We start from the raw sequence: 27582 nt of genomic DNA, 5'->3' as shown, positions 1-27582 counted from the left end.
GTCGGTGACATTGAATGGGGAGACCGAGCGCGAGCGAGGCGCGCGCGCGCACACGCGCACACACGGCCCCGCTCGCTCCGAGATCCCCGGCCACGTAAGTAACTATTAATACCGCCTCGCCGGGGGATGCGGGCGTGCTGAGCGCGGGGATTGGCCTCGGGCACCGTCGGCCGTCCCCTTTAATTTTTAAATACACGGTCCCCTCTTTTCTCTGGGGGGGGCAAGCAAGAAATCAAAGAAGGAGGAGACAAGCCGTCAATTTTCTTCAAAGCAAACCCCACCGGGCAATTTGGGCTCGGGGTAGTGGGAGACGGAGTGGTTGCAAATTATTCCAAGACGAGATCCAGTTCGCCAGCGGGAGAGGGGCAAAGGAACGCTGCGCGTTGGAAGGGCCGGGGACGCAGCTCCCTTTGCAGCGCCGGCAGGACCCCCGCAAGCTCGTGCCGGCGAAATCGGAGACCGCCGATCTGTCCTCATTCTCTCTTGCACGTCTGGCTGCATTCGGAGGAAGACCCAGGGCGCGAGCGAGCGGCGACAACATGAGCCTGTGCTGACCTCCGCGCGGCGGGCCGAGCCCAGGGCTTTGTCGCGGTACCTGCGCCCAGCCCGCGCCGCAACTCTGTGCCCGGCTTTTGCAATCTTTTGTTGGCAGCGCTGACCGCTCCAAGTTAAATGCTCCCTTGCTATTTTTCTTTTTTTTGTTTGTTTGTTTAATTTTTGGAGAGCTCGCGATCTTGGAAAAGCCTCAGACGCCATCTACAGTTAAAACGTAGGTAACTGCCCTCTCTGGCACCCCCCCTTCCACGCCCCCCACCCTTTCCACCAAAAAAAGGGGGTGCAGCGCGGATTCTGGCTGCCGTGCGTCGCCAGCCGGTAGACCCGTGCTTGTTTCCTTTCTCTTTTTGTTTGACTTCTAACGCGTTGGGACTGAGCCGCCGCCGTGAGCGCCCCGAAGACTGCACAAACTACCGCGGGCTCCTCCGCCCCGTCTGCAATTCGGAAGCCGGCCTGGGGGTCGCGTTGGGAGCCCTGGCGCTGCAGCTCTGCACCCTAGCAGCCCGGGTACTTATCCAGATCCACGCTGGGGACACACACACAGAGTAACTAAAAGTGCGGCGATTCTGCACATCGCCGACTGCTTTGGGGTAACAAAAGGACCCGAGTTGCCTGCCGACCGAGGACCCCCGGGAGCCGGGCTCGGAGCAGACAAGGTATCCGGCGGCGCCCATTTGGGGGCTTCTAACTCTTTCTCCACGCAGTCCCTCTCCTGTCCCCTCCCCTCTCGCTCCCTTTTAAAATCAGTGGCACCGAGGCGCCTGCAGCCGCACTCGCCAGCGACTCATCTCTCCGGCGGGTTTTTTTGTTTGTCGTGTGCGATCCTCACACTCATGAACATACACAGGTCTACCCCCATCACAATAGCGAGATATGGGAGATCGCGGAACAAAACCCAGGATTTCGAAGAGTTGTCGTCTATAAGGTCCGCGGAGCCCAGCCAGAGTTTCAGCCCGAACCTCGGCTCCCCGAGCCCGCCCGAGACTCCGAACTTGTCGCATTGCGTTTCTTGCATCGGGAAATACTTATTGTTGGAACCTCTGGAGGGAGACCACGTTTTTCGTGCCGTGCATCTGCATAGCGGAGAGGAGCTGGTGTGCAAGGTAAAGGGCCAGGGGGTTGCTTTTTGTCTTTGGAAGGGGCCCGAGGGAGCGGGAGGGCGCCAGGCCCTCGAGTCTGGGAGAGGGAGATTCGCGGGATAATTACCGTGGCCTTATTAAATGGGTTTATTTATTTATTTGCTCAGGTTCGATAAGTTGCGAAGTTTTTAGACCGTTTCAGACAATGGGGCGGGCTGCAGTGGGGGCGTTTTGGGGAGAGCCCGGGGAGGGGAGGGCGGCGGGACTGCGCGGGGGCCACGGACACGCGTGCACCGAAGGCTCCGGGAGCTCTCTGCGCGAGGCCGGGTCCCGCTGCCCGGGGGGATTTCTTCCTGTGTCTAGCACCCTCCCCTTCCAACAAGGATTAGGGAATCCCCGGGTAGTTTTAAGACTGATGACTCCGTTCCTTTCGCAGCCATTGTTCTTAGCAGCGGGCAGGTGTTAAACCTTTGTTCCGAAGGTGCCCTTTAAAACAGACACACAAAGGTGCCCCCTCCGGCCAAGCCCAGGGGCCCAGCGCTGGGAAGGAGTTTACAAAGACCTTTCTTCTGCCTGGAGCCTTGAGAGGAGGGTTGGGGTGGAAATCAAAGCCGGAGCACTTTCTGGTGAATAGTGAATGCTTTGGGTCTTTCTCTCTGGTCTTAGTCTCTCTCCCCATCTGTAGACTTCCCTGCCTGCTCATCCCCCCTTTTCCGTTCCCCTCTGAACACACACCTTTGCCTGTAAGGTTAAGGAGCTCCCATTTGGAGCCCCAGGGATCCGCAGTGGGTAATACCACTGCGATGGACACTTAGGTTTCCTTTTTTGTCTTTAACCCTGAACAGTGACTGATTTATGTATATGTGTGTCTGTGTATCTTTGTGTGCACCCACCCGGCCCCAGACAAGTGGATGAGGGGCGAAATAGTTTCCAAAAAAGAAAATAACTACAATAGAGCATACTACTACCCAGAATTGGACATAGATCAAGGATTCATTGTCACCTAATTAAGATTTGCTGACTGTTGTTTTTTTTTTTTTTGGGGGGGGGTAAGGGGAGAGTGGGGTACCCATTCTGCCTTTGAAATGGTCACTGGGCACGGTTGTGCTGCAAATAACACATAGCACTTTCGCCATTCACCGCAGACTGCTTTCCTTATTTCATAGTGGACTGGAGTATTTCATTGCAAAATTTGGGTTTAGTGGAGATCTCCAGTCAGTTTTGCGATTGTTTAGTTCAGACCTTATGGGGAAATCGGAGACTCTAAATGTTGCCCTTTGCTTGCACTGAGCGTTTGGTATTTTGCATCTTCTCTAAGTTATTGAGACCCAGAGCAACTGTGCCCGGATAACCAAAATTCAGTAGCTGGATTGAATTCTCAGAAGTCTGCAAGGTTGCACAATAGGATAGTCATCCTTTGAAATGAATGAATTCCACAGAACTGCCACTCTTGTATGAAATATGCACAATCACCCAGCAGTGAATATTTTCATTCCTTTTGCTCAACTTCAGTACAGCATTTTAATATTTTTCAAAGGCTGGAGATGCTTTTAAGTATAGGGACTCTGCAGCCAAATTCTGCAGGGGCATCTGGCTGTTACTTCTTTGTTTAAAATCAGAGGTGACTCTGGCCTCTGCTCTTTCTTTCTCCAGATTTTTCAAGACATATTTCACTTTGGGCTGACCTTACAGTGTCATTTGCAGACTTGCGCTCTGGCCTCAAATTGGACTTAATCTGCTGGTTTAGTTATTGCAAAGATTGAATCAGCCCCTCACCAATTATAGTGTGGCTGCAAGTGGATTTAAGTGCAGTATCGTTGTTCTGCTTGACAGAGGTCATCCCTTTAAGACACAGCAGCTTCTGTTTTCCTGACTTTTTACCAAAGATGATGTGGGTGACTTCTTATGCAAGCATAGTTGTGTATCTCCTAAGAAGCTCCAAGAGAGTTTTATAAGGCTGCTTCTCTGAACTGCCCTGAGAGATACCTGTGCTGTGGTCTCTTAGCTTACTTTAAGGCTCAGTGAAATCTACACATTGAATCCAGTTCCTTTTGATGTCTTAGAATAAAAGGTTCTTGTTTCCTAGCTGTGTATTGACCAATGAAAAAATTCTTTGCAAAAACAGATCAAATGTAAAGATGCTATTTATTATAGAGGACTGCATAGAGAATTCCCTAGGACACTATTTGGAGGAATAGAGATTTCAGAGTCATTTAAACAAAATAATCAAGGCTGCTTATTGTCTCCATGTGCCTACTTTTGCTAGATAAATGAATGAAGGCGTTTTAAGGAGTCTTTAACTGTATGTTTTCATGGAAATACTGGTAGCTACTGTGCAGATTGACATAATTACTATCTTGGCAGAATGGGTACTTTTTTTTTTTGCAAATGTTATTAATGATGGTCTAATCTTACTGCCTTATCTGAACTGTCACATTACATAACCAAGGCTTCAAATTAAACATGTAAAGAGGCTGGCACCAGGCTTGTGGCTTGATTTTGCACGTGAAGATGATGGTTTAAATACCATTCCAAGCCCCTAAATGCCCCTGATAGCTACTAATAAAAGTTTCACTCCTTCCCATGTGCGAAAATATAAATACTTATTTTATTTTTCATACTCTGTCCACCATCTTGGAATTTGGTCTCTTCTACAAAAGGTATGGCTACATTTGAAGCTGCCACAAATATGTTAGTTTTTTAAAAAAATTCTGTCTCCATTCAGGTTTTCAGCAGTGGAGCAGGATAATAGGCTAAAAGTGGTGAGCAAAAGTCACCTTTTATGTTTTTGTAAATGCACCTGGAAACAGGAAGTAGATTATAAATAATCATAACTCTGAGCAGTGGTGACAGAAGCTGCAACCCGGTATTTCAGAACACATCATCTTCATTATATAATGCAGTGTTTACGTTAGCCACTGCAAAGCTTATTACTCCTTGAAATTTTTGAGACTTTCCTGGGTTTCTGTTGCCTGCAGTCAGGGTGTTAAAGTTGATTCAAGCATTTCAGATTCCTAATTGAACAGGCCTCTTAGGTCACTGCTCTTAGGTCATCATTTGACGGTATCAGTGTGTGATTTGTGGTCTCTGGAGATGTTGAAGTATTCTTTCTTAAATTCTAGGTTATAGTGGCAGCAGCTGTGCCGCTTTTCTGAGATGCCTCATTATGGTTCATTCACAACATTACTGTTAACTTTGCTTCCTTGGCCGGGTTAGCACCAACTCTCTTGAGGTTTTACATCCCTGTTTGACTCACAGATTTTGTTTCAATTTTTTGAAGCTTAGAGCAACTTAACTCATGGTTTCTTAAATAGCAGTCTGTGGCCTTGGGTGGGCTTCAGAAAGCCCGTGAATCCCCTTAAAATGAATCCGGTATTGTGCATGCATTTGAGAATGAGCATTGCCAGCTAAGAGGGAACAGAGCTTTTATCAGATTTTATGTGACATCAGGACCCAAAAAAGGTTCACACTGTTCTAAATCAACATCTTCATTTTATGAAGCGGAGGGAGGTCTGGCAACCCTAAGCTCTTTATCCATCTCATCCAGATTACTGGTGGCAGGGCCTGGATTAGTGCCTCAAGGTTGCGGATTTCCAGTCCAGCATTTTTCCCACCACACTGCAAAATGATGATCAAAGAAAGTATGCTCTAACTAGTGAAAAAGCGATTTAGGCAGCTAAATGATTGTGAACTGATAGCATGCAGTGTATTGTCTTAGATGCTTTCCAGCGAAGCTCACCCACGCATGCCCCTGGCTCACGCACACACTGAATAGATTCATCTTACCCACATCCCAGGCAGATAGAAAAACCACATTCCAGACCCAGGGACTTGTATTCCTGATTTAGCGGAGGTCTTGAAATGAATGAAAGCGCTTTTTTTTAATAACCTCAAAAATTCTCTGTGGTGTTCATTTCTGTTAGGTCTGTTTCAAAAGGTATTGATGGTGCCTTTTCTTTTTAAGCAACCCCACAATGAGTTGGCATTTCACAGGCTAATTTTGATTCATAGAAAATCATTGCATAACTGGTTCATTGAGTTAGATATCTGTGGAGGGAAGAGAGGAAGAAGCAAGGCTGCTTCCCTATTAAGAAGGATTGTATTGTATTCCTACCTCTGCCACTGGGGGCTCGAGTTTTGGCTCATTCTCTGAGCCTCAGTTTTCATATCTGTAAAATGAAAGTATTGAATTAGAGACCATTAGGCAACAGCTAGTGATTTAATCTCTTAATTGCTCATGTGTCGTATAATGTGTATTTATGTGCATTTCTTTTCCTTTTTTTTTTTGTTTTTGAAGGTAAATAAAGTGTTGTTGATGTCATTTGAGGTGGATCACTTTCCATTTTTGCCTTAGTTCTATAAACACGCAATTGTGCTAGAGACAAAAATAATGAAAATGATTATTTGTGTACTGTATTACATTTTGCAAAGCACCATCACCTTCATTTTCTCATATAATCTTCCTAACACTGTAAGTCAAGTATCAGTCTCCCGTGTTACACATAAAGATTTGGAGGCTCAGAGAGGTTAAGTGACTTGTTCAGTGCCACACAGCTGGTAGGAGGCAGGGCCAATATGGTCTGGGTCCAAGTTCATCATGTTTTCTGTCATCTCAAAAGCCCATGCCTGTGGGAGGTGCAGTGTTCTGTGTTTTGGCTGTACAAGAGGCACCTCTGACTTTGGTCTTACTGTTAATCCTGTCTTAGGTGTTTGATATCAGCTGCTACCAGGAATCCCTGGCACCGTGCTTTTGCCTGTCTGCTCATAGTAACATCAACCAAATCACTGAAATTATCCTGGGTGAGACCAAAGCCTATGTGTTCTTTGAGCGAAGCTATGGGGACATGCATTCCTTCGTCCGCACCTGCAAGAAGCTGAGAGAGGAGGAGGCAGCCAGACTGTTCTACCAGATTGCCTCGGCAGTGGCCCACTGCCATGATGGGGGGCTGGTGCTGCGGGACCTCAAGCTGCGGAAATTCATCTTTAAGGACGAAGAGAGGTAGGTCTCATTCCTCTCCAGACCTGGGTACTGTGATGGACTGCTTCTAACAACAGCTTCCTAGAGAAGTCTTGAATGGACATTTTTTTTTTTTTGACTGGCTGTGGTCCAGATGAGGGAAAGGAATCTTAGGAGGGCGAAAGAAAGTGAATATTGCAATGGTCAAGTGTTTTGGGAAAGCAAATAGCTACTATTTTAAAGGTGTCATCTAGTGCTTAAAGGACAGGTAGCAGGATATTCTGTGACCCAATGAATACGTATGATTGGTGTCTTGAATTCCGAAGGTGGCTGCAAACCTCTGTGACATTTTCAATGCTAGTGAAGGCAGGGCCTTGAAAATTCTACCTGCAGAACACTCAGCACCCAGAATCAGTCATTTATAATTCATTCATCCATGCACTCATTCAGTAGCTCTTACCTAAGCTTATATTAGCTATTAGTCACAATTCTCAGTACTATTAATATCTAGATGAATTAGACAGTCAACTGACCGATGAAGGTAATGCTACCAGCTCAGAATAGAGGTCCATGCTGGGTGGGATGAGAACTGGGTTGGTGGGGACATGTCAGTTCTCCCTAGGACTTGGAGAGTCAAGGAAGGTTTTACAGGGGGGGTGATTTTGGAGCCAAGACTCGAAAGATGACTGTATTTCAGGAAATGTGGGAAAGACCACATTCCAGGTGAGGAAACTGCTGATGCAAATGCATGGCACTGCAGAGGTCTTGGTTATTTGAGGAGACAGCTGGACAGGATGCAGGCAACTGGATTATGCCATTAACTCATTACCTTCTATTTAGCAGATGCTGCTGGGGCCCTGCTTTCTCTCCCAGCTGATTTTGACTATAAGAACTCATTCAAGCACTTTTTTTTCTTTTTAAGAATATGAGTTTGGAGGGACAGAGGCAACAAATCTATATTCATTGCTCACCGTAGTTCCTGAATGAGGCGCCACATAACGTGGAGACCAGCTCGTATCTTGATCTTTGCTTGTGAATGCCTTTACCTTTATTAACAAACTGAGAAGGGGCAGCCGCTGGAAGATCTAGAGTGTGGAACCACACTTACCTTTTCTCTTCCGCTCAGATGCCTCCGCCCGTGGAGCCTGGAGATGGTTCCCCTGGTTTTGCCTTTGATACCGTCTGTGATGTTGGACTGGTCCTTCGTCTGTTTCCACCCTCCTTCTACTAGCATCATATTTCCCCTTCTGTTACCTTCTGTACGCTAGATTGCCTCTAAGGTCTTTTCAATTAATAATAAATTGGCATATGTGCTTCTTTGAATATTCTCATTTGGAAGATGAGTATATATGGACTCTCAACAGAATACTGACAAAGGTATTCTCTTTACCCTTCTATGTTCCACCTTTCTTGGAGATTTAATAACTGCATCTACAAAAATAAGAGGTCATATTTGTTTACCTCTTACCATAAGGTTACAGTTTAACTTAATTACCTCTCCCTATTGGAGAAGTGAGTATTGTCATGTCCATTGCATAGATGAGAGCTCCAAAGTGCAACGTGGTGAAGTCTCAAAGTTACGGACAGGAAAGAGTCGAAGTAAGACCATATTCACTAGTAAGTCAGCTGTCAAGAAATTCATTTGTCTGCCAGAGGGCATGAGGACAGCAAATGCCCTCTCTCGCAGCGATCTGTGTTTTTAAGTGTCGTCTTTGATTGTGTTTCCATAGGAAGGAACTCTCGAGCACCAACGAGTAGAAGGAATGGCCTGTTCAGGGATAGGACCCCCATAGTGAATACATATTTGTGCAGATGAGTAGAGCAGGGTGGAGGTCCCCAGGTCATAGAACATGGGAACAAAAGTGGACCCGGAGGTTGCAGAGTCTGTGTGGCACTCTCTTGTTTTGCTGCCAGGAGACAGAACTCCAGAGGTGAAAGCATACCCCAGTGCACACAGCTAGCTAGGAGCCAGTGAAGCCAGGCCTCACCGGGGCTGTGGAGGGCTTTTACTCCCAGCCTCTGCTTTTCCTTTATGAGTGTGTCATGGCACAGCCAAAATCCTTGATGTCCCAGGACCCAGGGAAGAAGCTTCCCACCTCAGGAGTGTGTACCTCTGACATTCCATCTGAAGTTATGTTTGACTTTTGTGAAACAACGGGACCCTGTCCAGAGATAACCAGCAAGGAGTATCCAATGTGAATGGGAAACCAAAACAATTCCCTGGAGTAAACATGTCAAAGCAAAATCCTTTTTCATTTTAAAGAGCATTTTCCAAGGTAAAAAGAAAATGTAAGGGACTGTAGGTAGCTGGCCTATATAGTCCCTACAGTATGGTGGCATGTGTGATAGCCCCTTTGGCCATGCAGCCCTGTTGCCCCATGGGCCAGCCTTGAGGCTTATACCCTTTAGGACCTTGGAGAAAATGATAACTCCTCCAACTGATCAGTGAGGTTCCTTGGCCTCATGGCAGGGTCACCTTGCTTGCTCAGTTTCGCACAGCCAGTCTGAGGGTGCAGCCAGCCTAGAAGTCCTGTCATTTCATCCAGAGTTCTTCCTCCAGCCCAAGTCACGTGGAGGTCCCAGTGGGCTGGCCTTTCAGGAACATGACAAGTGTCTGTCTGGGCAACTCTGAGAAGGTTGCTTCTGTTTTCAAGGACATTTTGAATGTTCTCAACAGTAGCTGATTGATTGATAAGAGCTTTTTTGTTTTTCTAAAATCCAGCTATCAACTAGGGAATCATGCCTAGTCACCTTTTTCTTCTTGTTGTTTTGTATTTTAACCTCTTGATTCCAGAATGTGAAACTTCTGCTTTTTGTCCCACAATGTATTTTTCCTTCTCTGCCTCCTGGCAGCATTGAGTTTCATGGCAGATTCTCTTATTTGGCCTGCATGGTAGCCTACATGGAGCCCATCGCCAGCACTTCCTGAGGGAAGAGTGTGAGGCCAAGTGTCAAGGGCCCAGGACCTCATTGGCTCCATGCTTGCTGCTGGGAACTCTCATCTTCCATCCTAATTGCATCACTTTTAGTGGAGCTAAAGCTTCCTTCTCCCTCAAGAACATTGAAAGTGTAAGGAAGCAATGGATTAAATTTTAAAGGCTTTGGGAAAGCTAAACCGTGGAGTCAATGTCTGTTTCTAACCTTTCGGGCATTGGTCCCATGGTGAAAAAGCACAGAAGCAAATTTGGAAAGTGCTGCTTTATTCATCTTCTGACCATTACACACCTCTTTTGTGCATCAGTCTTCTCCCTCCCAGTGATGTGCTTCTTGAACTCTGGTGATCTGGAAAGTGATTGAAAGTGCACGCTTTACGTATGAAACTGGCTGAGGCCCACCTGGTGCAGAATAAGACCTGCCTCTGGGCTGACTCCGTGTGCCTAAAGTTTCAATTGTGTGCCATCTGGGACTCTGCATCCATGGCCATCCGTGGAAACGTTCTTAGTGGAACTGCCAGCGCCTTCACTCCGTCCCCCACTGGTAGCTTTGCAGGCAGACATAGATGACTCCTAATGTTGTGTTTGGACCTGATGCCACTGTGCCTTGTGCTGCTAGGTAGAAAGGCAGCAGCTCAGAATCTTCTGTTTCCACTTTACTTTGATTTGAGTTTTAGGTGTAACTTCTGGCTCTTCTTAGCTACCTGATCTTGGATAAGTCATTGAATGTTTCTAAGCTGCGGTTTCCTCAAAGCAGAAATAATAATGGCATTCCTGTTGGGCAGTTGTGAGGGTTAAATGAGATGATTCTGTGACTCACTGGGCAGGGCAGGCACTCATGATGGGACATCTGTTCCTAGAGTCATTGATGAAATAGTACCATTATAGAAGAGCAGTTCCCAGGACTCAGTGGGTTCTTGAAGAATTAAGTCGGTCTCTTGGGCAGCGTATTCTGAGAAGAGTGGCATAGGGGTTCAGATTTAGGCCACATCCTCCTCTCTGTTTCGTTTAATTGTAATCATTAAATTAGTGCCAAAGGCCAAGTGCATCTGGTCTGGAACCTGAGGCTCAGAAAGGCCAGATTGACCATATGTGCGCTGGAGTATGCGGCCACAGGCACATGTACGGCTTGAAGGATCGTACCCCACCATGCCTGGATCAGCTTCTGTGTTACCGGCATTGGACTGCTGCTTCTCCTCTGTTCCCAGAGCTGTTTGTGCAGGGCAGAGCTTGGTTCTTTTTGTTTATACTGCTGAAAAGGAAAACCTCAGGGCCCAGAGGCATTGAGCAGCATTTTAAGGAAGTTAATCTCCAACTCCAGTTGAACTCACCTGGCCACACCCTGTGCATCCACAGTTCCTGTAGTAAAATCTCAGACGGTCTGTGTGTAGTAGTGACTACCCTGCCGGTTGGGGCTCAGAATCTGATAGAAGGCAGTACCCACATCCCCAGAGTGCATGCCCTGTGCACTCTGCCTCCCCCTCTCTGCTGTGGCATTGGGGTGACCTGCTTGATCGGTCTGTTCTTAGAAGCCCCATGTTTCAAGCCCCTCTAATTACATTTTAATTCACGGGAAGGCCTAAGCTTGGAAGAAGTCCTGTTACTTCTATGTAGAGTCAGAGCTGCTGTCTGGATTCCAGTCCCTGCTCTTGCGCTTGTTAGGAAAGGACCTTGAGAAGTTACCTAAGCTTTGTGCCCAGACTGCCTCATCTGCGAAGTGGAAATAACAACAAGACTTCCCTCATGGAATTAAATGTATTAACACAAGAGAACCCAATGGCTAGCACACAGTCAGCCATCAGTGGATGGGAGCTCCTGCCTAGCGCACAGTCAGCCATCAGCGGACGGGAGCTCCTGCCTAGCACACAGTCAGCCATCAGCGGATGGGAGCTCCTGCCTAGCGCACAGTCAGCCATCAGTGGATGGGAGCTCCAGCCTAGCGCACAGTCAGCCATCAGTGGATGGGAGCTCCTGCCTAGCGCACAGTCAGCCATCAGTGGATGGGAGCTCCAGCCTAGCGCACAGTCAGCCATCAGTGGATGGGAGCTCCTGCTGACGGAAGCCTCGTCTGCACTCAGTGTCGCTCTGTGCTCATAGGACCAGTTCCCTGGCTCCCTCAGGATGCGAAGAGCCCTTTGAGCAGGTGCACCCTTATGCTGCTCAAGGAAGGTGGCTGGGGCCTTGTTCCCACAGCACTTCCTGTTTGCTTTTGCCCATTGGATTTCTCTCTGGGTTCAAGGCTTCCTGCCATCCGCCTGCCACTCTCTGCCTCCAGTCTCAGTTCAGTGTTGACATTTCCTTGCACAGAAGGACCCTATGTGAACTGAGAAACATGCTTCTTTACATGTTTCTTCTTTGGGTGGAAGATCTTTATCTCTTGATGTGACAGGTTTCATTTCCTCTGCTTTGTGGAAGCCAATCAGTACCTGCTTCTGCAGGGTGGAAGCTGCGACTCTTTGCAGGAACTCAGTGGCCCGAGGGCTTTCGGTATAATAAACGCCGCCTGCCCAGATTCACAGACCTGTGCCTCCCCGTGGGGTGGAGGCCTTTCTCCTTCCCCCACCAACAGATTTCAAGGCACTCTTTCTCAGCTCTTAGTATCTTTATTGGCTCTTCCTTTAGATCTTCAAGTTGCGCCCGCCTCCATTGAGGTCTCAATATCTAACAAAGTACAGAGGGCAGGCATCAGAGCCCTGGAGACCAGACTCAGCTTTTCTTTCATTAAAAGCTGTGTACATTTTTTCAAGTTGTAGGCACTTTGTGTTTTGGGAAAATACCTTTCGTTTTTGCTTTGAAGGAAACAGAGCTCCTGGAATTCCCTTATTTATAAGGAACGCCTTTATGTACTTGAGGTATTGCCAGCTTTTGGGGAGGGCTGGCGAGCCTCCTGTTCCCCAGGGTGGATCAGTGATCTCTCTCCCATAGCACTCCCTTTTCTCATCAGAGCTCATATCCTACTGTATTGTGATGGTCCCTATGTGCATCTGTAGACGGTCCTTGTGCCCTGCTGGGAGCTTCCTGGGGACAAAGGCTGTCTCATGTTCACTGCTCCTAGAACAGGTTGGGCCTTGCAATTTGTTGACGGAATGTCTCCTTTTTTGAGTGGGAGCAGCTCAGGTTGGATTCTAATGACAGAGAGAGAGAGGCAGGGGTAAGTAGAGCCTTGGTGTCCAGGTCATTGCCTGGAATCAATGGGAGCCCAGGAAACTTAAACATCCCCTATGGAGATACCTTTTCATAGAGAGCTATTTTCAAAGTTTCCCATCAAGTGAGAAATTTACCCATCATTTCCCTTTTAATTTAATGATTTATGCAAAAGTGACATTTATTTAAGACATTGTTTTCAGTGTCGATGGCAGGCTGTAATTTTATTCATGAAGGGCTTTTCTAATCACAGTTAGAGAGGGGAGAGCTTCCTCCAGGTTCCACGCTTCTAAGTAGACTAAATAGTAGATATTTTTCAGCAGGATTTCTTGCTGGGATGCTTACTACTTGTACTTTGTAACTAGTTGATGGGCTAGTGTGTGTCCCCAAGCAAACCAAGCAGAGGCACAGTGGTCAGATTTTTTTATTACTCCATTTAGCCCTATAATCTTAGGCTGCCTTCTCTGAAATCATGAGAAGAGACAATGTATTAACATGTTAAGTGTCCAGCACAGTGTCTGGTGCCCTGCAGCTACTTGAATACATAGCCGTCATTATTGCTCTTGGGCATCCTCTGATGTCATTGAGCCTTATAACCCAACAACCTGGAGATTCAATTATTTATTTAACAAATATTTATTGAGCACCTATTATGTGCCAGGCACTATTCTTGGTGTTGGGGATACTACAGAGCCCAATGAGACAGAAACCCTGTTCTCATGAGACCTACATTTCGGTGAAATTGTATCTAGGGCCCACCATGTGTTTTACCCATAATGTGATTCACAAATTTAATTCTAATTACCTACCGTATTTAAATTAATCAGTTTAAACCCAATGAGTAAGATACTCTTATTTTCACCGTTTTACAGATAAGAAAATTGATTCTCAGAGTCTAATGGCCAACCAGTGGCAGACCTCGGGTTGGTACCCAGGTCCCTGGCTCCACAGCCCAGGCTCTCAAATACTAGGTTGTCTCCAGGAAATAGACAACAGGTAAACTACCGTCTCTTATGCCCAACCCTGAGAAAGAATTTTCTCATGCAGTTAGGCAACATGTGTGCACCAGGAGGACCTGACTAGCCAGGGTCAAAACTGGGCTTACGACTCAGTTTTCCTGAGCAGTCATGGACTGGGCCACCAATGAGCCAAGCCCGCGGGCAGTCCTAGGTCCTGTTTTCCCATTCTGTGAGTTTTTTTTTTTTTTTAATCCCAGGGAACTATACAGTGGGCTTCATTTTTTTTTCTATCCCCCATGCCTAGCACTGGACTTAGCAGTACTTAGGAAAGTGTAACTGTTGATGCCGTGGATATACAAATAGCCCCTTATGTCCCAGTGGCATGAATATCATAAGAAAAACCCACTAGCCATATTGACAGTGGGAGGCAGTAGATGGAAACTCATTTTCAATGTTTTCTTTTTTACTCAATACTCTTGGGAGTTTCTCGAAATCATGGAACAGAGTCCAGTCTATTTGAAATTTCTTTGGACTTGAGCCATTGCACTGCTTAAGCAGAGTCTTGCCTAGATGCCCTGAACTCCGGATAGAATGTTGGAGTTGGGGGATCTTAGATATGGGGGTCATTCTATCTCACAAACATTTATTAAGCACCTACTCTGTCCTCCAGTGCTAGGTGTTGATGGTACAGGAATCGGTACAAGAGAGTTCTTGCCTAATGGACGTAATCATTATTCAATAGTTACTTAGCTGTAAGCATTATTTAACAGTTCCAACAGTGGAGTGCGGTATGGAGAATGGTCGCCTCTGGGAGGTGATGAGCTCCTGCGCGAGGTTGGCCTGAGTGCTGTAGTACAGATGGGGAGGTGCCAGAAGGCATGAGTCAAGCCAGAGGCACAGAGAACCATGTGTAGGGAGGGCTGTGCTGCTGGAGGGTCACCTGTGCTAGGACAGAGATGAGGCTGAGTCCAGGGCCTGAAAGACACACCCCTCACCTCCAGCTTGACCTGAAGCCCAGAAGGAACCATTGAAAGGTTTTTCTGGAATGCAGGGACAGGTTTGTGATTCTGGAAGTATATGTGAAGGATGGACTGGGTAATAGCAGCCGGGCATGGGTTCCAGGAAGAAGTGGCTCAAACTGAGACTGTGGCAGTGGGATTGAAGAGGTGGGGGCAACAAGTGGGGCTTTAAAACCGACCCTTTTATCTCTAAAAAGATGAGGAGGAGAGTGTGCGTACCCAAGGTCCCAGATGTGTTAGGGGCACAGCCAAGAGCAGGACCCAGGTTTTTCGACTCGATCTCATTCATGACGTGCCTAAGCGCACAGCTCCACAAGCCTGCGTGGCGCTCCCTGTCGAGGGCAGCATCCCCACTGGCCCTGTGAATGGGTGCAGAGATGCACTTGCAGGCCTCCCTGAGCTCTGTGAGCTCCCACCCCACACCTGGAACAAGACTGGGGAAAATTCTGGATCCTGAAGCACTCCTAAGCCACCGGGCAGGGCAGCAACACCACCGCTGGGTGTCCCTGGCCAGCACTGAGCCTGCGGCAGCTTTGTGGAGAGGTCAATCCGTTATAGAGGGGAGGAGGGATTCTTCAGGAGCCGTGGCTGAATGTCTCCATGCAGGGAGTGAGTGGAGTATTGATGAGGAATTCCTGTCAGCATGGCATCCTCTTTCTTGGGTTTCCCTTTCTGTTCCTATGGCGACAGGATGGACTTCCTCTGTGAAGCCCTAGCGGCCCGCAGGCTGTGCTGTGTGCTGTCTGCGTGGGGGCGTGGGAAGGTGTTCGGGTACAGTGAGACTCCCCTGCTCATCCAGGCACCACGGATGGGAGTCAGGGACAGGAACATGCCCCTGCATGCGGACAGGGCAGGGGTTCTGTCGTGGCTGGGTAGATGGCACTGCAGAAGACACCTGAGTATTTGAGTCAGATTGGGTTTCTTATCCCAACTGTGCTATTTCCAAGCAAGTTCCTTCATCTGTCTAAGCTGCTGTCGTCTCCTGCATCAAACCGGTGTGGGCACACCCACCTTCCAGATGGTGTGGTGTTGTAAAGTAACAAGAGGCGTATTCTCTCCCTGTAGACATCTCTCCCTCCACCACGACACCCTGAGATGCTTCCCCTGTGGCTCACCTGTTGCTCTCCCTGCTAATTTATGGGCCACTTGAGGTAGGAGTTGGGGTGGTTCACTGACTCTACAAGACCTGGTGCAGAGGTGGCTGTCAGAGGTGACTGTTGGAAAAGTCTGCATACAGGAACCAGAATTAAATGCACGACAGTTTATTTGGAATGACTTAGCGGCCTGTGAAGTTCTAATGAGGCTGCCAGGCTGGCATAATGGTGCCTGTGGTGCCAGGTGGTCCTTCCCAGGCCCTTGGTAGCAGTTGTCCCGGGCGGGACCCTGGCTTTCACAACTGGACTGGCTGCCCAGAGTACTTTTTCAGTAACAGTCAGGGCAAGGTCAGATCTGGCAGCAGCTGACCTTTTCACTTGACCCTTAAGCCTATCTGGACCGCCTGACCGGACGGCCTTCAGTGACTTCTCTGGATTTCACTGACCTTAGGCCACCGGACTTCCCATCCCTGCCAGGCCCACTTTGCCTGGCTGAACTCCCAGCTCAGCCCCACCCTGGCCCACCCTGTCCTGATCTCTTCCTGCCAAGAGCCCAGGGTGCTGTTTAAAGATTTAAAAGCACAGCATGATTTGCTTGTGGAGACTATTTTTTGATCTTGTGGATCAAGCACTAAACTTGGAGTTAAAAACCGAGGTTTGAATCCCAGCTCTGCCACTGGCTTGCGAGGTGGCCTCAGACAAGTCGGACCTGCTTTCTGTTCCTTCGGTTTCCTCATCCAGTAAATGGGCAGGTCTAACCACCTGTATCGACCTCATGAGCTATAGCAGTTAGCTGTGAATGGGGTGGTTTTGTACCGGATCTAGTGCCGAATAAACTGGGCCACCAATGAGCCAACAGATGGAGACAGATTTGTCTCCATCATCTCAGGGTCTCCCTTTAAAAGTTTTTCTTTCTTTGGCCCTAAGTAAATGGGTGATTTTAGTACCAGAATGTATTTTGGAAAGGGCAATGGAGGTAGAGTCCAGATGTAGATTTCAGAGCTCAGCTTCCTCAGCTTCTTTGTGTATGGCCTGGGGCATTTAATTCCCTGTGCCTCAGCTTCCTTATTTATGAGGAAACATGTGTATATCATACTTGTCTTTTACTTTGTTATGAGAAATAAGGATGCAGGCTGTTAATAATCTTAGCATCTTGTAGATGCTTCACACATAGTTTCCGTTATTGTTACTATAATTATTATTAGGATATCATACAGTGTGTTGTAATCAGTAAAGCTTAAGAATTAAAGGAAACTTTAAAATCTGGAATTCTGAAGCTAGAAGAGCCCTTTTCAGGCCCTGCAGCTATTTGTTCTTATTTTACAGAAGGGAAATTGAGGCCAAAAGAACCAGGGGCCACACTGGTAGTTCAACTTACTGGCCCAAGGGAGCTCTGGAGCCTGTGCTGAGAGTGGATGGGGGTGCGGGGAGAATATTGGGGCTTTCAGGGCCGATCCGTGCTGCTCCACAGATGCTGGGAGAGGAACCACACCCTGCTGGTCTTGGCTTCCTCACCTGGCACCGGGATCCGGTGAGACAAGGCCTGGCACTGGGCTGGGCCGTCATTGAGTACACAGGCTGCCCACGTGTAAGCCTTGTTCATTCAGCAGGTTGAGAGCAAAGCAGGCTGTTCTCTTCCTATGCCAGGCACAGTTTGCAAAAGGCCTGCGGGGATCCAATTCTCTGGCCAAACCAATCCTACCCCAGGCTGGTGGCTGGCAGGGAGATGTCTCTTCCCCTGAGAAGTTACTGGAGATAACCATTGTCATTTACAGCGTTTTAGTCACAAAAATTACCACACACACCCCCCCCCACCGCCCACCCCTTATCACTTTGGGAAATGTTTATTCTTCTCGGACTATCTCTGGTATCACCACTTCCAGGAAGCATATCCTGATCACCGTAGTCATAACTGAATAAAGTGAGGGGACAGGGCTGGGCACAGAGCTGGGGAGAAGCATTCCAGCCCACGGGAGGAACAAGTGCAAAAGACCCAGGAAGGAACGAGAATTCACATCTACTGCCAGGTGCTGGGGACTTGCATTTCATGCTTCCTCACCTGTCTTCTCAACGAGGCTTTTGGGTTGAGGGTAGGTGCAAAGGTTCATCTTAATAATAAGATCAATAATGATGGTTGCCACCAGTTTTTTGCAGATCTACCATGCTGGGCTCCTCGGTAGATACCGTACCTGCATTATTCCAGTTAATTCTCACAGAAGCTGAGAAGATGGGTGTTACTTGTCATGTCTGTCTCCTCAGTATCTCCCCAGTGCCTTGAGTTGCCTGGTTGGGCAACTCAAGCAGAGTAAATGCTCGGTAAATGTCTTTTAAATGCCTGCATGACTAGTGGGACATTTGAATGACTGGGTCCACAGATGCCTCTGTTGTTTTTTATGGAAATCAACTCCTTTGCCTGGAAAATTCATAATGCCCAGACTGTGAGGGGACGAGAGCCATTGCAAGACTGTTCATTCATTTCTGCTCCCATTTCTGACATGTGCTAGAGCCCCACCAGGGACTCCCCACACACATGCTTGAGACTCGTGACTGGCAGCCCTGTTTCCCAGAGGAGGGAGCCAAGGTCCAAAGACCTTCGGCAGCCTCCCTGCAGTTCCACAGCAAGCCCACAGTGACCAGAGCTGACACTCACCCCCGGCCTGTCGGACCTCCCTCCGTTCCTCACGTGGTATATACATCCTGAAAGGTCCCTGTCAAAAGACGTAATCCAGACCAGTTGCCTCAACCCTTGCCTAGAAGTGATGTAAACAAGTTCACAGTGTTCTGAGAAGGAAGCAAGGTCAAAAGAATGACCTACCAAGGCCAGCAAGGCCGCATCTCCTCCCCATCCTTTCTCTCGGTTTCTCTTTTCTTCTGCCCCTCTCCTGCCTGGGATGCAGATTCTCCCCTAGAGAAAGAGCAGGCTCCTGTCCCAAGGACTGGCTGTCCCCTGACACTGGGGAGGCACACGTGCTGCACGCCTTGATGGAACCTAGTGAACTGAGCAACCTGGTGTGGTCTCCTCCGCCAGCTTCTTGAGTAGGTGGGGTCAGGGCCTAAGAAAGGTGAGCACCCAGCCACTGCCTTGCCTTGCCAGCCGTGGGAGCCTATTCAGACTCTGAGCATTAGGCTCGTCGTCCATGAGAAAAGGAATCATAGTACCTGCCTTGGAAATGGATCTCCTCAACTTTGAAGAGACTGTATGTGTAAGTGCCTTGCATGCATTGGGTACATAGGTGATATCTGACATTTGGTACTTTGTAACTTTCAAGGCCTGATCTTGAACCCGGGTCTCTTGTGCCTTAGGACACTGCTTTGCTCTCTGACCTGGGCTGGTTTCTGTGGTGGTCCGTCTGCAGCATGTGCTGAACCAAATGTGACAAGCAGACCTGGGCCCTCCCCGCTAAAATTTCATCCTCTGAGGGAAAGGAGCGTGAAGTGTTGGCTAGATGAGCTTAGGGGCAGCTGGTATTTGACAGCATGTGGGATGGTCTTTTCATTTTATTCTCAAATTCATGAAGTATCGGGCCTAGATTCTGTGTGCTCATCTTGAGATAGGAAAGGTGAAAGGTAAACTCCAGCTTGGGGGAGGGCCAGTGTTAGTGGACAGAGTGGAGGCCGTAACCATTTTCTGAGGCTTCCAGAAAGAGGGGTTAGGATGCTTTGAATGTGGAGACACCTGGCAGGAGGAGGTGAAGGAGAAAGTCAGAATCCAAAATTGTGACCTGGAAGGGGATAGGAATGGAAAAGGGCCTCAGATTTGGTCATAGACGGGACACAGTCGGGGAAGCATAATCCGGACGGGGGGGACACTGTGGCAAAGGCCTCAGAAGGACTGGGGTCAAGCAGGGCGTGTGAGGAATAGCAAACAGGCTGGGAGGGAGTGAGAGAGAGTGGCCCAGGAGATGGTCGAGAGTCCCTTGCATAAAAAGCTTGAGGTGGTGAGCTCTGCACCCTGCCAAGGCTGAGCCAGGAGAAGTTCAAGTCCCTGTAGTCTTATCTCCCTCCCACCGATACTGACAGATGCCTGATATCCCCACCCCCTTATCACCATGGGAGATGCCTCAATGCTGTCGTTTACAAAGCCCATCTTCTGTAGAGCTCTCATTGACTGCCACTAAACCCTGGCCAGGTAGGCAGAGCACCGGCCCTTGTTCCTTTCCCGGTGAGCGCACTGAAGCTCCCCCTGGGGTCGACAGCAGGACTGTCCCTGTCGTTGATGGATGCGTATCTGCTGTGTGCCGAGTACTCATCTAGGTGCTCAAGGTACAGCAGCAAACTTAAGTGCTGTTCTCTACGTACAAAATGACATCAGCCACATGCCCATGGGCTCTTGGAGGTGGGAAGTGAGGTGATCATCCCGAAATGATGACCATAATGATACACAGTAAATCATGAAATGTAAATGTACACTATATCCCATGCTGAAAAGAGGAGGAGGGCTACGTAATGTAGGATGGACAGGATGAAGTTTAATAAGACAAGACAAAAGTGAGCTGTCACACAGTTGGGGAAGCACAATTAGGGCGAGGGGACACTGTGGCAAAGGCCTCAGAAGGACTGGGGCCAAGCAGGGTGTGTGAGGAACAGCAAACAGGCTGGGATGGATAGAGAAGGGGGTGTGGCCCAAGAGATGGTCAAGAGTCCCTGGGGGTCACCCTGCAGCCGTGGCCAAAGACGAGCTGCATTGCCACTGCAGGTTTGGGGCAGGGGAACCTGGGCAAAACCTGGGCCCTCTGATACCAAGATCCATGCTTGTTCCACTGGACCGCCCCTTGTCCCACAGACGGAAGAGCTTGTTTTTCTTCTTACTATGATTTCCATAGTTGTAATTCTTTCCGTAGCTATTCTGCTGCTAGAACAGTGAAATTGGAGGTGAGGAGTCTGGCTTGCGCTGGGTGAGAATGGGGTAGAGGAAGCTGTGGAGAAAACTCACCGTGCCTGTGGTTCGAGATCCTGGCCTTCCTTCTCCCTTCCTCTGCCCCTTGGGTTTCACCTTTTCACCTCCATTGCATCTCGACAGCTAGTAAGTCTCATGGGCCAGCTCCACCTGCCACCTTAGATTAGGAAAAACAAAAGGACAAAAGATACTGGTTTTTAATCAGCTCCATTCCAGATTAGCACATGTAGATCCTTCCTGTTTTTGTAGAACATTAACTATAGGTGCAGAAGAGTATGTATTCTATAGATTATAATAGAATGTGGGTGAGCACATAAAAAAGGGAGAGGTGGGTATTACAGAATCCCAGAATGATAAAACTGTCAGAGACTTTAAGACTGCCTTGTCCACATGTTTGCATGACAGTGTAAATGTACTTAATGCCAATGAAGTACACTTAAAAATGGTTTAAGTGTACTTCATTGGTCTTATGTTGTGTCTGTTTTACCACATAATTTTTTTAAAAGACTTCCTTGTCCAGTGCTCCTCTTTAGGTCTGAAAAACAGAGAGGTTGAGTGACTCAGCCATAGCCACACAGCAGGTGAGAGACAAAACCTTGCCTGGAAACTGCCTTCCTAGCTCTTATCCCAGTGCCTTTTCTCATGACCACAACTATTGTTTGTTTGTTGGTGGAAATTAATACGGGAAGTAGTTACTCCTTGAGCTTTGAACTCCTGTAATCCAAATATGAGGTCTTAGAGTCAACCCAGGATTTCACCAAACCTTTTGCTATAGAGAACTCCTAGCAGCAATCTTTTGGTTAATTTGAACCTTGCCCCCCATTCTATGACTCTTAGTGGCTGTGATGATCACGCTGAAAGGCTAAGACCTTCAGGCAGATGAAGGAAGAGAAACAGCAGGAGATGGACTTGAGTCACAAGCTCTGACTTATGACCCAGTGTGGTTTTTCCAAGCTCTTTCTTATTCTTTGCTTACTTGAGCTTTTTTTGCACTTCGGGGCAAACAGGGCAGATGCTTGCATGTGTGCCTGCATGTGCGCTTTTGAGATGAAGGAAATACGAGATGCGAGTGAGACAGCCCTTGTAGATGCTGTCTTAATCCTAACTCCAACACCTCCCCATCCCCCCTCACCTTCTCTGCAAGCCCCCAGGGGTGTGATAATGGGATAGATTAAGTTTATGAGACCCAAGGACTACCTACAACTCTGTGAGGCAGTGCCCCAGCCAGGAGAGTAGGAGGAAGATTTCAATTTCAAGTATGGGAAGGTAGCATTTCCTAGCTTTCCACGCAAAGAACAGTGGGGCAGGAAAGCAGGAATTCCTAGGAGGCCCCTGAGCTAAGGAGAGGAGGCTGGTTTAGGACTTGGGGCGCTGGGTGGAGGAAGCTCTCAGTGACTTTCACCGTAGCCTTGAACAAGTCACTGCCATCCCGGCCCTCACAGTAGATTAGGTATAGTTAATGATAAGAATTCAACTCACTTCCGAAAAGTATTTCCTGAGCACTTAATTTATGTCATACACAACAATGACATCAGATCTCACTGTGTAAGGATGCGTGCTGGATTCCAGGGAGTTTAATGCAGGATTTCTTTACCTCTATTCTTGAGCATACCCTGGAGAGTCCCACTTTCCTGTCGGCAACCACGATGGACCTTAAATGGCAGGGAAAGACTGGGGGTAGGATGCCTAGTTTGAGTTGGATCTTGGGCTCATGGTTCTGTTCACACACACCCCACGCACACAGACATGTGGGAAATTGGAATCACAGATGTGGACAGGCAGAAGATGTGGGTGACCTTAGCCAGATGTTAGAACCTGGTCAAGGACAAGGTCTTGGGAGTATGAGGGGCAGGACCGAAGATGAAGGCAGCAGGAAATCTGGGAAAGAAAACGGTTTTGTTTTTCTTTTTTGAGACAGAGTCTCACTCTGTCACCCAGGCTGGAATGCAGTAGTGCCATCTCAGCTCACTGCAATCTCTGCCTCCCGGCTTCAAATGATTCTCCTGCCTCCGCCTCCTGAGTAGCTGGGATTACAGGTGTGCACCACCACGCCTGGCTAATTTTTTTGTTTTTAGTAGAGATGAGGTTTCACCATGTTGGCCAGGCTGGTCTCAAACTCCCAGTCTCAGGTGATCTGCCTGCCTTGGCCTCCCAAAGTGCTGGGATTACAGGCTTGAGACACTGGGCCTGGCCAGGGAAAGAAGATGGTCTTGATACGAGGGTGTCAGCCTCAGAAGGACCAGGTGATGGGAGTCCACTCCTGCTTGAACATTCCCTGCTTCCTTTCTGGTCCTAAAGAGAGGCAGCTGGTATAGAAGAAAGAGCAGGAGCATCAGCTTAGGAAGATATGGGATCAGGTCTTCTCCATTTCCCAGGTAACAGGTTTGGGGAAGTTACTCAAACTCTCTGAGTCTCCATATTCTCATCTGTAAAATGGGATATTAATATCCTACGTGTCTAATACAAAGGGCTGTAGTGAGGCCAAAATGCAAGTAAGGTGAAAGCTCTTCGTGGACTGTGTTCTGTCACGTTAGCTACAAGTCTGCTAAAAGTTGTAGACAAAGCTGTGGGCTTCCCGGTTGGTTAGATCTCGGTTTGAATTCTGTGGTGCCCTAGCATTATGCAAATGTGACATTGAGAAAGCTGCTTAATCTCTTGTTCCCTCTTCACAAGGGTGATGATAATGTGATTCATGGTTCGCTAAGGTGCTCAAGGTTTGAGCTCCCCAGTGGATTGTCAGCTGCATGAAAAGACCTTGTCAGTCTTGTTCACCCATGTGGGTGTCGTCAGCCCTGGAATAGTAGCTGGCAGCTAGAGGGTGCTCAGTGAGTAATGTTTGGCTGGTCAGATGAATGAATGAATGTGAATGAGGAGTCTTTGGAAACACTGTAGTCGGGTATGTTATGATGCTGGTGGTGACGTGTCTCCGAGCACCCTCAGGAGCTTATGTTTTCCTCCTTTCTTGCAGGACTCGGGTCAAGCTGGAAAGCCTGGAAGACGCCTACATTCTGCGGGGAGACGATGATTCCCTCTCCGACAAGCATGGCTGCCCGGCTTACGTAAGCCCAGAGATCTTGAACACCAGTGGCAGCTACTCGGGCAAAGCAGCCGACGTGTGGAGCCTGGGGGTGATGCTGTACACCATGCTGGTGGGGCGGTACCCTTTCCATGACATTGAACCCAGCTCCCTCTTCAGCAAGATCCGGCGTGGCCAGTTCAACATTCCAGAGACTCTGTCACCCAAGGCCAAGTGCCTCATCCGAAGCATTCTGCGGCGGGAGCCCTCGGAGCGGCTGACCTCGCAGGAAATTCTGGACCATCCTTGGTTTTCTACAGATTTTAGCGTCTCGAATTCAGGATATGGTGCTAAGGAAGTGTCTGACCAGCTGGTGCCGGACGTCAACATGGAAGAGAACTTGGACCCTTTCTTTAACTGAGCTCATGCCCCACAGAGACTTAGCAGGTACCAGGAGTGAGCGAGGGCAGCGGAAAGGAGTTCTTCCAGGGGACACGAATTGCCTGGCTGAGTAGCAAAAACAGACACTCACACTCTTAAGTTTCTTGGTTCAGAGAAGGAAAACCTTCAAGGAGCTGACTGACCATGTAGCATGGGGGCAAGAGGCGTGGGATGGGGGTTGGGGTGAGATGGATGGGAGCCCCCCTGGAGCTTGTCTTCCCTAACATAGCCTGGGAGACCACCCCTTGCCACTTGGGCCACTTCCGCCTACCCCACTTTTCATTTTGTTCCAAAATAGTTGCAGATCCTCACAGAATCAAAACTCTCTGCCTCAAACACACATCCTGGCATCGCACTGTTAGCATTTAACTTCTTGTTAGGATTCAGGGAAGGAACAGTTGGCCAAGAATTTTTTTTCTTTTAAACAAGCCAACCACCTAGCTGGTAATTAATGAGGTTCACTTAAAAAAAAAAAATTCGGTGCACACAGACTGACATGAAACCTGGGTGCTACACTAAAAGAAAACAAAAGTCCAGTTTGTGTCTCTTAATCACTCACTTCAACTCATTTCTTCTAAATAAACTATTTAATATCCTGGTCAGGAAATGACATGTTAATGCTTTGCTCCCTGAAGGGGGAGAAAAAAAATCTGTCCTTTAACAAGCTATTCTGTTTTGTGTCAATTGGTTCGTGGCAGGAAGCTATTAGAAGTCAAACGTCCAGATGCATTACTGCTATCTTAGTTTAAAGGGGGAAAGAAAAGGGAAGAAGAAAGGAAAAGAGAAATCCAACTCCTTTTTCATGTTTTGCTTTTGAACGATGAGGGTTTGTGTGACAGGCATTCCTCTTTGCTGAGATGATAGCAATGGCCTGAGATTTTAGCAAGCTCCTGGAGTCTGACGCTTTTGCAGCACTCTGATCGCAACTAAACATTTGTCTTTGTTTTATTAGAAACTAGTGAAACAAAGCAGGTTGTCCCACGTGTATAAAATACAGGGCAGCTATTTCGTTTTCTTTACGGAGAATGATCCTTTTGGCTTGTAAGGCCCTCTGGTTTGGACAAAAAAACCCCAGTAGAGACAAGCGGGAAGGATAATTAGCTGAAAGCTATGATGATATAAATAAAAACAGCTCTCTATTCCAATACGCACCTTTGTATTTTCAAGAACTCTTCTATTTATTAAGGAAAATGTCACATTGTGATGTATTAAGCCAGTACTTCAATTACGGGTTGACTTGGGATGACATATTACATGCTGTAGTTAACATTTATGATTTTTTTTCCTTGTTTGAGTATTTCTGTCTCTGAAATAACCTTTTACTTGGCTTTTCTAGATAGCTTTATTTGATTTCGAGTGGCAAAATGTTTTTTATTATGGCTTTTCTATTGCTGTATGATACAGAACTCTTTTGGCATAAATATTTGTGTTCCCAGTACCTCACTTGTTTGGATTTGACTGCCTGTATATGTTTTGTGAAATGGTCCTGTTTTTGGGTAGGTGACACGTGGACTCTAGTATGTAAATGTTACTTGAATCTGTGCTTCATTATAGTGTGTGGCATGTATGTGCAGACTCTTGGATGCTTTATGCCTGCGCAGCAGGAGCCCTGTCCTCACGTTCCCAGGAGGGCGGCTTCACCCTTCGTAACCAGGAGACAAGGCGGCCATGGATTTGCCCTTGATTCTATTTTGCTAATGGAAGATACAAAGGAGAGAAGGTTTTTTTTTTTTTTAACATTCTGAAGATGGTGCTGTGTCAAGAAGGACCTTTTTTTCTTCCCTCTCCCCTATTTTTTAAGTACCTTGGAGGAGGAGAGATTGGTGACATGCATGGTGGAGATCTATGGCCTCTGGTGCTTTGTCCTGTATTTGGTTTAATGTTTTTGTCCTAATCTCTTCAATCAATAAAATTGTGCGTATTTAACTAAAATGTTGGAGTCTGGAAAATGATGATTTTTTTTTTTTTGCCACCTGTGCTTTGTGATCACCACACACCAAGCAGAAGCTCACATCTTCTTACAGGCATTTGCTCTTTCAGGGTGAGCCACTGCTACTAATTTAAGACATGGAATCTCCCTTTCATCATATTGGGGCATATGCTGTCCAATCTGGATGCAGTAGCTCACACTGAATCGTTAAAACAACTGTAGGTGACCTGACTTACGTTCCTAATACAGATTAGGAAATCAACCCAGAAATGTGCATGCCTTGTCCAAGGTTAAACAACTTGCAAGTGATAGGCCCAAGACTGGACCCCATGTCTGGTTAGCCACCAAGCTTGTTTACTCTTGCTACAATGTTAAGAGTCCATATGTTCTTAGGGAGAGAGTAACAATAGCTCTGGAGTAACCAGGATTACATAGGGCACAAGTAATCCAGGCTTACACATGGTTTCCCTAGGAAAAACCGTGTGCTGCAAACTTGATTGGAACCCTCCTAGGAGACCACCCAACTCCCAGCAACAACATCTGCCCAGCAGCCCTTAACTTGAGTCTGAGATCCGTGAATATCAAGGTTGCTGGGGCTTGATAGACAGTCGCATCTATAGTGCACCTTACTTAAGAGAAGTAACTACAGCCCAGAGCAGCTCATTTCTCTCCTAAAATGTTTGCTAAGCACCTCTGTAATTTCAGTGTGTGCTGTGAAGAGACATGAAAACAGACCAATGCAATGAGTAGAATGGAGTGGTGGGGTACACCCAGGATTGATGGCAGCCCATCAGATGGGCAACTCCTGTCTCTAGGTCTGTCAGGAGGTGTCCTGGAATGGGTAGCACCTGAAGCAGAGTCCAGAAAGAAAAGAATTTAGACAGTAAGAGAGACAGTAGCAGCACTCTACGCAGAGAGGATGGTGTGAGAAGTATTTAGAGACTTGTCCAAGTTAACACTGAATGCCAAGCCCTGGATGGAGTTCGTAAAAGATCTTGCAAAGACTGGATTTTGTGGTGTACAAGAGGATGTGGTCGAAGCAGAGGCTTCCTGGCCAATTGGACCAGTCTTCTAAATTCACAAAGTGCTTATTATTCAGTGACATCCCCTCTGTGTACTTAGCACCTGGCTCAGCAACAGACACCTGACCCAGTGCCTGGCACATGGAGGTGTTCAGTAAATAACTTCATGGATATAATTTGTGCCAGGGGAGGTGGCCTCTATATGCTCCAAAATTTCCTTCCAACCCCAGGTGTCTTAAGATGCACATTATTATAATAAGAGCAGCCTTTTGCAAGTATTGACGCCTATCATTGACTTTTGCTAGGGCACATATAGGCTGATCCAATATTTTTGCTCTTCTCCCTGCCTGTGATTAAGCAGACATGGGTCTGTTGCCTAATGAATGCCCGTCTGAATTGTGCACTGTCAAACATTCACCTGTGTGGTTGCTGGGGGCGGGGGGTGGTGGGTTGCTGGCACGCACACCCCAAGCCACTATATAATGAGCTTCCACCTCGGTGGAAACCTGGACCCAGGAAGCTCCTGCCCCCTTTCC

The 27582-nt window shown here is 47.6% G+C and overlaps 1 protein-coding gene across 3 annotated transcripts; it reads left to right on the top strand.

Annotated features, from left to right (window-relative positions):
• Positions 1-26026, top strand: TRIB2 (tribbles pseudokinase 2). 3 transcript variants are annotated; one of them, XM_011960879.1, is made up of 4 exons: positions 7-1211; positions 1403-1658; positions 6341-6633; positions 23606-26026. In XM_011960879.1, the coding sequence occupies exons 3-4, from the start codon at positions 6479-6481 to the stop codon at positions 24072-24074; spliced, it is 624 nt and encodes a 207-aa protein (XP_011816269.1). In that variant the 5' UTR covers positions 7-1211; positions 1403-1658; positions 6341-6478; the 3' UTR covers positions 24075-26026. The 3 variants fall into 3 exon arrangements, with proteins under 3 accessions (XP_011816268.1, XP_011816269.1, XP_011816270.1); XM_011960878.1 differs by having other exon boundaries at positions 1-1658; XM_011960880.1 differs by lacking the exon at positions 1403-1658 and having other exon boundaries at positions 7-94.
• The last annotated feature ends 1556 nt before the right edge of the window (positions 26027-27582 follow it).

The sequence above is a fragment of the Colobus angolensis genome, unplaced genomic scaffold (genome assembly GCF_000951035.1).
Source record: "Colobus angolensis palliatus isolate OR3802 unplaced genomic scaffold, Cang.pa_1.0 Scaffold53, whole genome shotgun sequence".
Classification (NCBI taxonomy): Eukaryota; Metazoa; Chordata; class Mammalia; order Primates; family Cercopithecidae; genus Colobus; species Colobus angolensis.
Note: the sequence above shows the minus strand (reverse complement) of the source record. Positions and strands in the feature narration are given on the sequence as shown.